The 10,527-nt window shown below is 26.7% G+C and overlaps 1 protein-coding gene across 1 annotated transcript; it reads right to left on the bottom strand.

The window, feature by feature from the left end:
- Positions 1–1,861: 1,861 nt before the first annotated feature.
- On the bottom strand, positions 1,862–9,563 carry LOC132943309 (uncharacterized). Its single transcript, XM_061012246.1, has 6 exons — positions 9,084–9,563; positions 7,319–7,684; positions 6,087–6,328; positions 4,464–4,563; positions 4,257–4,361; positions 1,862–2,615 (listed from the first exon to the last, which is right to left on the bottom strand). Exons 1-6 carry the CDS (start codon positions 9,222–9,224, stop codon positions 2,406–2,408), a joined length of 1,164 nt encoding a protein of 387 aa, XP_060868229.1. The 5' UTR covers positions 9,225–9,563; the 3' UTR covers positions 1,862–2,405.
- Between the last annotated feature and the right edge of the window lie 964 nt (positions 9,564–10,527).

Below are 10,527 nucleotides of genomic sequence, written 5' to 3'. Positions count from 1 at the left end.
TAGATTTCCGTTGCAAAAACAAAATTTTTGTGTTAGCCAATCTTTAAAACGCAATTTTCTTATATCTAATCTCAACCTTAAGCGGCCCCTACATGATCAATAATATTGCAAAATAATTGGATATTGTGCAATATTATTGACAGTCTAGTATAGATATTGAAGGATTGTACAATACATGGTTGGAAATTTATTGCACAAAAGGATGAGGCTTGACAGACTTTGGGGGGGGGGGGGGGGGGAGTAAAACGTCTAAAATCGACATTATTTCACAGCTAATTAATTTCGTAAATTAGACATAATCAGCATTTAAAAATCAATAAGTAATTAATATAGTATTATTTATTTTAATTCATCTATTATTAGGCATATTATTTTTTCAAATGTATGGGTACTTACACACTATAGTCTATAATTACACAAATAATGTGTGATAAAATAATATAATTAACTATATTTCCTATATTCAAACTTAAAACTCTTTAAACATTATAAAGATTATAATTTTTTTTAATTTATTTTTTTTCCTCTAAACATTACTTCAGCTTTACAACAATTTAGAAAATAATCTTGGTTTAAGTAATTTTAAAACTAAATCTTATGATGAATTTCTAACTCAAAATAATTTAAAATTTTCGTGATTTTGTCAAATTTTAATTTCAGACGCACGTAGAAAATATTTTGAGTCTTCTTTTTAAATTATACTAATAATAATTTATGAAGAACCTTGTATTGAGTTTTGTAGTTTTTTGACCTAGCGGAACATTTTTTTTGTCAAGAACCAAAAAAAAAAACTAATAAAATTAAAAAATTTCTTATTCTATAGGTTAAAAAGTATATAATTATTGAAAATGTTATGGTGCATAGAAAATTCTAAAATCCATGTACCTACTGTTATTTATTTATTTTTTTTTTAGTTGGAAAAAAAAACAAAATCTATTTTTCCAAAAACTGGTTTTTCTTAAACACTTTCGAACTTGTGTTTGACTGTATTATAGTGGTATTTCTATACCACTATATTATATTCTATACCTACTATCTTCTAAAGAGTATTCAAGTTTCTAGATTTAATCATTTAACACTTATTTATGATAAAAATTAAAATGGATAACATATTATAAGTAATTGCCCTGTTGCCATAATTATTATTTATTATACTACCACGGCAAAAATAACACCCACCACCGTTATACGTCTTCGGCGCTACTAACTCTTGAAGTTAGCTACCTATATAATATTATATAGTCTAGTCATATATAAATATAAGCAATATGTTTTTATGTTTTCCCGGTTTTGGTAATATGTTTTCCCCAAGTCTTCTATTTTGTACATAGGCTATAGTGTTAACATTATTCTATATGTATTGTTACAACTAGGGGGATGTAAAAGGGTCTTTAGCACCCGCAAGTTCTAATTTAGCATCCGTTTTTTTTTTTTTGGAACTAACTATCATTATTATAGTGTAATACCATAAATTTTGTTTTTGAAATATGAAATATTATAGCACCCCACGTTTTAGAGGTCTATAGCTGCGCCTATGTCTATATGTGAAAACAGTTATAATTAGGGCCCGGATTTTTAGGCAAATGCATATTCTTCTACGTTTAACTTATAATAATTCTGATTAAATATCTTGACGTTTCGTAATACGTAGATTATAACTTATAATGAAAGAACTGTTTAACCGTTTGATTTATATGTATTTATAAACTTATTCAACCTAGGTATATATTTCAAAAATTCCATAAAATATATAGACTATGTATTGAGTATAAAGTTTACGGTTATATCAATCAACATTCATATAATATAATGTAGTTAAATATTTATAAAATATTTGTAATAATAGTTGGTTTGCTTTTACTCTATACATTTCAATCAGATTTATTGCCTTTGAACTAAAACACGCATAATTAACCAACTATGAGATTTTTGAACATTTTTTTAGCCTTAACAAAATGTTATAACAGTTAGATAGTTGATTGGAATACAATGTACTGATGTAATAACTATAGTACTAGTAATTTACTTATATTATAGTGCAAGCAAAAGTAAGGTAATTATATAGTGGCTAATGCCTAAAGTATTAAGGATACTTTTACAGACTTACAGTCATACTAGTTATTATATTTTAGACATCCATAACACAAATAATTAAAATAAAAACAAATATTATGATTTACCAAACTATTTATAATAATACCATATTTTTTCATCTATTTTATAACAACCAATTAAACTGTGCTGTCATTACCTATTAGTACTAAAATGAGTGAATGCAAGTTAAACGCATTTATATGTGTCTAGTGTCTAAACTATACACAGTGTACACGACTATATATATCATGGTTATGGTACCATATTATCCAACATTTATCTATATAAAATGTCAACATGTTGACCATCATTTATGTTGTCAACAATACGTTTAGAATTGTGTACACTTGCTTAGTAACTTTAGAAATCAACGATCTGGATGCTCTTTCGCTCGAAAACAAAGCTGAACTTAATGTCAGATCTCGTTGAGTGCGTTGAAACATAATCACGACGAGTTGCTTGTTTTTGTTGGGCATGTCGTACCACGTCATGTTATAAATGTGATTAGACAAACGTGTGTGCTGTAAACAAAATATATAACAATAATTAATTGTAGGTGTGCGACATTTTATTTCGTATAATGTACAGTATGTAGTTATATAATCGAATATACACAATGTTTATAATCGAATTTTAATAATGGATGAGTTTATAACTAAGCATACTGCACAGTATTCAGCTGATTTTGAAACACATATTTTTAATAATATCATTGAGAATGACTGGAGGATGTATTGAGGGTATCATAATTTTCGACCTGGTACCTACTTATAATTTTAAGATAGTCACATTTAACCTAAATCAAAAATACCAGTCTAACAAACTGAAAAGTTATAGTAATGGCTTTATAGTTTATACCTATATATACTAAGTACTAACTGTACAATTGTACAAATACCTATATTAAAATTTGATAACCATTTTTAATCCGTGAATGTAAGATAGTGGTTGATGAAACGTTTATGAAATTTAAAGAATACTCACTGTAATAGTACTTTTCTGTTCTAGAATAATGACGCACGAGAATGAACATTTATTTGAAAATTTGAATATCGTATTACAATATTCAACTGTTTTCCGTTAGATATACTGGATGTATATTGTATGTAATAATTGTATTAAAATTGAATCATTTATTTTAAATTATTATTCTTATTTTTTTTTATTTTCAGAATCAAATCAATTATTGACCATAGTTATTATTGTTTAAATATTGATGCAATTTTATAGACATTATTGGAAGTTGTTGTAACAATCTTAGGGCCGTTCTTACAATGTCCGGTTAAAGTTAACAGCTGACACTTAACCAGCTGAATTCTGTCGGTAATAAAATCTGTTATCAGTCGGTTAGCGTTAACCGGCACTTTACCGGACATTGTAAGAACGGCCCTTAAAATTAATAATGACCTCACTAGTTAATTGCTATTTTCCATAAATGATTACTCATCAGAATTAATTATTAAGAGGACGCCACACCCACATGTGTTTTCTCCGTCTTACAAATGCGTGACATGTCAAATGTACGCTTAGAAATTCAAGTTGTATGCCATTAGCTTAAAAATTAGACTGAACCGATCTATTATGAAACTTGATGGTTTTAACATTATCTGTGTTTTGTTGTAAGTTTTTTACGATAATTCAGTTTTTAGGAGAGTTATAAGCATTTATAATTTACATTTATTATACTCACTATCATTCACTTAAAAACTGAATTATCTTAAAAAAACTTACAACAAAACACAGGCAATGTTCTTACTATCAAGTTTTATAATAGATCGGTTGACTCTAATTTTTAGGCTAACGGCATTCTGAGCGTAAATTTGGTATGTTACACGTTTGTAAAACGAAGACAACACATGCGGGTGTGACGTCCTATTTAGGTAATTTATTAGATGTGGTATTTTTGGTATTTAAATTTGAATTTTATTAAAACTTAATTAAACAAATTAAAAATTGTATTATACCTAATTTATCAACCAAAGATTTGGGTAAGGCGTGGAATGTGGAAATATTATTATATTATTCACCGGGGATATAGTCAAACACATTCCCGGCTTAGGGGTAAAAAGAGACGAGCAAATGTACAAAAATTTGTTAAAAGATTGAAGAATGTTATTATTGCTATTTATAATTTTGCTAACTAAACATTAAACATTTTTTACCAAGCTTAGGACGACTTCTCCGACGTGACAGTGAAAACAAATTGGGAGTAAATTAAATAATAACATACCAGCGATTTTCACCTTATAACCAAGGGACGCATTTACCTAGTAAAAATATACAACAATATTATTTTATAAAATATATACAGTTATATTGTTCATCGAACAAACAATTAGATTTAAATAATAAATTATTAGGTATTATACTTTTGTTAAATTGTAAATAAAGATGGCTAGTATTAATTGCACTACGATTATTTCAATTAGGATCATCCACTTGAAGTATGACTTTAAATCATCTAAAAATCTAAAACATAGAAAGTTATAAAAGTATGTCTACAGGGTTAAGAATATTGAACCCAAAATACTCTATAAAATTATATTTTAGATTCTGAACAGAGAGTAAGAGAGAGTAAGAAATATATATGCGAGTATTAATTGGTTTTACAATGATATGGTCCTCGTATTTTTAGTATATTTTTATATTAAATATGATACTACTTTCATTTAGTATTTATAAAGTTATAAATTATTATTTATTACTTCTATAGTTTAATAAATGTTGAACATTTGTGATCATTTATCGGTATTATATTATTATGTTATACACGTGTAGTTTGTTTTTATGGGCTCAAAAAATTATATCATATGACATTTTTGGAACAATTTTATGCTGGAAAAATGTAAACAAATGTATAAACATACAACTACGTTACAAATTATAATAGGTTGGGAAAAAAAAGCCTGTTTGAATAATAGTTCAAAGTAATTTTCGAGTATTTACAAACGGCAACGCCTATACCATTTTAATGCTAATTCATTTTTTATCATTAGGTACGATATTACTTTAAAAATACAGAAGTAGGTACAGATATATAAATAACAATTTAAGGATGTAATAGCAAATATCTACTAGCATTATTTAAGAATTACACTATTTTACATTACATGGATTTTATTTAAAAAAAAATAAAAACAATCAGTTTTAAAAAAATTAATACATCTTTAGTTTTTGACAATAATTATACTAAAAATAAAAAGTCCGAGTTATTATTAAACAAATAAAGTTATTTGTCTACTATATATTGGGAATATTTGGTGTATTGGAGCAAAGTCTGCGCACAGGGAGCCCATTTGGGCCGTGCTCGCTCCGATGTGGAGGATATACGTTATAATATAACTTAAAAAATAATATTATTATTATATACGTTATATAAACTGTATCTATGGTAAAGATAAAATATTTTTATCCAAGCTGCCCTTTAATTATAATTAAGTTATTCTATAATACCTACCTAATATGTTAAAATTAATTTAATTTAACTAAATTAACTTTATTAATTATTGTCAAAAATGTTAATTAATTTATTATCTCGTTGATGCCCACCTCACTTACACATATAAAAATAATATTATACATTAATATATTGCGTCATATTATTATTTTTCACTCAGAAACTAAAAATAGAATTTTAGATTAACAAACATGAATAAATGTATTAAAATATTTAAATGTATAATGTGTAATGTATAATGTGTATATATATTTTAATCCAAACACTGACACCATATGTCCATATACTTATTAGTTACTTTCAACATATTCCATACATTATAATAAATAATAATGTATAGTTTATACCTAAATATTTTAGCACTTGACTGTTATATAAAATAAAATCAGTGTTCGAACTGTCGAAGTAGGTGGATGGCATCCCTCCGTTTTTTTTAAATTTACACTTTCCATTCATTCACTTATTTTGAGCCACTTCAACCACTGAGTAAAGAAGTATATTATATTGTATTGTCTTAATAAATTATAATACTTACTTAATAATTATTTGATGGTGACGAATACAATCAATAAAAAGTGTTTCGAACTGTTTATCCATTTTATATTTAAATGCATCGTTAATTTCATCTAATAACATTTCAAACTGGATAATTAATTCATTAAAAAATACCATAAAACCCAAATTGAACGATAATACCGAAATGTATAGAATAATAGTAAATATGACTTGCAGTGTATAAATGATTCCATACGTACTTAATTTATTAGTATCAACAATCTATAGATATGAAAAATATTCATTAATTTATATGATTGTAAAATTATATCAATAATGAATTACAAGTTATACATATACAATATACCTATACGCGTAATACATATTATCATATTATACGTAGGTATACGGCACACCTATATTAGTTATTAGTTAATATTATTATGGCATACATATTATTATCAACTACTTTTATATAATAAATGCTAATAGTACTCAATACTCAACACATAAAATGTTTTATTTTTTAAAACTAATTCAATCATGATTAATATTAAAATATATGCATTAATATTGTAGTAAATATGTTATTATTAGTGAAAGATTATTTTCCATATTAAAACAAAAAATTTCACTATTATAGTGTTGATATATTAAAGAAAAGATCAATGTACCCGATCGGATGTCTAGTAAATATTATAATAAGATATAGTTTGACATTTATTCTATAAATAATTGGACTTGAACTGTCCTTTGCAAGAATCAGATACCTCCATCCACTGTTTTCAAAATGAATGTTTTTACATTTTCTGCTTAAGAGTACCTACCCAATTTTGTCTACAGCTCGATGCAATAAATAGGCACATTCCTTCGTTGGATAAGCTAATAATCATACATAATATGGAGATTGGAGATGTCTGGTTACAGAGTTCTGTGCAATAACGTGGTATAATTGTTTGCCTTCTGATTAACAACTCCAAAATATTGAGATACCTGGTTCTTGAAACGGACGCTTAATTTATTTATTTATGATGGATTACTATGTTTTTCTGTGTTATGGGATTATTAACCTATTTATGGGAAAACGTCAAATGACGGTTCCTACCGGTATAAAATATAAATTACTGTTGTTGTAATTGTTGATAACAATAATAACATGTCCTTGTATAACGGAAGCAATTGACAAAATCATAACAATTTTGATTCTTTGAATTTATGAACAATACTACTCTTACTCATTACTCATTAATAATCTAGTATATACAAACTTACCGTAGGCCAATACAAGATGAAATGTGCTCGGTTGTCCAATGGCAGTTTGCCCATATCGTTTATGGTCGATATTAAAGGCCCAAATGCAATAGACAATGATAAAATTGCTAAAGGTATTGATATAATTTTAACTGTTTTTATGTTTCTTTTATAAGCCGCATTTGGATACAATGCTCTTTTGTTGGACCATTGGATAAATTTGGTTTGTATACAATTGTAATTGGACATAATGGCTTCTTTTTTTATTGTAAATACCACACAAATCAAAGTGAAATATATACTAACTATCATGTTCTGAATTAATTCCATAACAAAAGGCATTCTAGAGTTTCCTTCCAAAATAGTAAACGCTGCAGCCACAAATACCTAATAATTCATACACAAAATTTTACAATTTATATACGCCATTAAGAATTAAGATGTATCAGTGACGTACCCAGGATTTTTCAAAAGGAGGGGGAGGCTAAGCAAAGTAAACCAGAATTTGATATCCGTTACCTAATACTAGGTCATTACTGCTATATCCCATAAAAGTAATAACCTTTACAAATAATTGATAATACGTACAATTTTTCTTCAAAACTGTTTTTAGAAATAATAATAATATGATGGTTTGTACTTAGCCTTTTATAGTAATTTATGGTATAAAATTTATACTATAATACAGCCAATGAAAGGGGGCTGAAGCCCTTTTAGTTTGTAAATTTCATCAAATTGCTGCTCCTAAGTTGGGGTACAATGCCATTTAAATAGGGAAGGGGGAATAGTGAATTACTATATAATTTCTGTTTAATAACATTTTGTAATACTCAAAAAAACTTTTTAAATAACTCTATGTTTTAATATACTAGTAAACTATGGGTATACTATTTAAATTTTAATTAACACAATATAGGTAATATAATATAATAATTTTAGATTCTGAGCGAAGCAATGAATGTATTGATTTTACAATGATGTGTGTTATTTTATTTTTTTTGTGTCTGTCATCACCTTTTAGGACAGTAAAAGTGCTTGGATTTTCTTCAACAGTAATTTTTCTGATAGGAAAGTGAATCTTGTTGGTACTGTGGGGGTTCAAAAGTAATTTCTCAGTGGTTTTCAAACGCGACGTGAAAAACAAAAGAAAAAATAAGATAAAACGGAAATTTTTACGCAATATCTGTTTTCGAGAAAATCGATTTTGGTTTTTGGAGCAACTCTAAAACAAATGACCGTAGATGAATGAAATTTCGACTGAATGTTTATATTAGAATTTTCTATACATAATAAAACTTAAAATAATTTGAAACTTTTTGAGCTGTTTACGGACATTGTCAGTTTTCAATTTTTTTAGTTTTTTTTTCTATAAATATCATTAAAATTTATTTTATCTGTTGGGTAGAAAAGCGTGAAGCAAGTCTTACACTTTTTAAATTACAACAAAATAAGAAAAGATTTTGTTGAAAAGTGGTTTTCCTTAAAAATTCACGTTTTTCCCTATTTATTTTAATCAGTAATTTTGAAAAGTACTGGGATTTTTAATTTTGACTCCCCAAAATACCAATTATATCCAATTTTCTATTAAAAACTCTAAAGATTGAAGATCGCATCAGTTATACAGTTCTAGAAGGTGATGACAACCACATCAGTTCAAAAAAAAAGTCATTATAATATTCATACATCATCGCTCCGCTCAGAATCTCATATTGTGTAAGCGTTATATAATATCAAATATATATTGGTAAAAATTAAAATGGTATAGTACAATAATATTATTACTCACTAATATCAGCCAATCAAAAATATAAAATTGCATTACAAATCTTGAAATACAACGATATTGACTTGTGTCCAAAAAAAAAGCCACGGTCATAAGGATTTGATAAAATTTTCGTTGGTAATTTTTTTTTTCAATTGATGTCATTTTATTTATTTTGACAACTGCTTGATAAGAACATTCGGAGAAAAATGATTTATTTTAAAGAACCTTGTTAAACCACTAATACTATTTAAGGCATTAAGATAATAAGAGGGTCGCATAAAGAATTGATCTATTCAGGTAGTTTATTATTTAAAATAGGTATTATAATTCTGGCTGTCAAACTATGTTTTATGTAAGTATATATTTTGTAGACACATTCTCATAAAATATTTAGGTGGATTTATTTAAGTGTTAACAAAAATCCTAATAACACAAATCAGGTTATACGTTTCTGTTTCTATATACCTTATTATAATAATATGTGTCCACCTATATCTATGTGTATATGTTGTTAAACTTATCTACCAATATTATTGTTGTTTTTATAAAAATACTTATAAGTATATAGATACCTAACAACCTAACATTTCTAATTGATATGGTCTGTAGAACGTAACACTAGTCGATCTTAATTTACCTACCTTTTATTTTCTATTAATAAATATTATATTGTTATGCCGTAAAATTTTAAAATATGTTGTAAGGGAATATGGAGTGTCGTGTCAAGATTTTTTGACACCAGCATGTGTTGTCTCCATTTAACAAACGACTAACGTTATAGTATGTAAAATATCACAATTAAAAAAATAGTAGTTTTAAAAAAAACTTTTATAATAGTTTGACAATCTGTTATGATTGTATGCTAAATTAGTACTATGTTATGGCTGTATGTATTTGGTGCTAGACAAACGTGCAGTGCGTATTCACTTTGACGCTTTTAAGTTACCTAGCTTATATAGGTACCTACCTACCTAATATAGTTATATTAAATTAGTAGGTATGAAATTTACATGAATTTTATTATTGAAAATTATTTTTAACAATAAGACTTGTGTTCTTATCAACATATGTTTTTAACCTAACTCATGATAGTTACCTACAGAGACCACCAGGGGAGAGATGTTGGACCTGGAGTACAGTAGTGGCCCGTTGAAATGTATTTATAAATTTTGAATTTTTGATGGGAATACTTATTGTATAGTAATTTTTAATTGTTAAGCTGTGGGTTAATAATTTAATACCTAGAAATCTTGTAGGGGACACTAACCAATATCGCTTTTAAGTTTTAATGTGTTGTATTTATTTGGAAGTTTTGTATAGGGCCCAAAAAAAAAAAAACATTTAGTATAGGAACTCAACATTTGATGTGGTAGTCTGGTTGCCTATAAATATATGTGTTTATATAATATGTTTATATGTATGTGTGTTATAACCAAATTGAAATGTTTGTGTACCTATACTGCAA

This window comes from Metopolophium dirhodum, chromosome 4 (genome assembly GCF_019925205.1).
Source record: "Metopolophium dirhodum isolate CAU chromosome 4, ASM1992520v1, whole genome shotgun sequence".
Lineage (NCBI taxonomy): Eukaryota > Metazoa > Arthropoda > Insecta > Hemiptera > Aphididae > Metopolophium > Metopolophium dirhodum.
The sequence above is the reverse complement of the archived record's forward strand: the minus strand, read 5'-3'. Positions and strand labels throughout refer to the sequence as shown.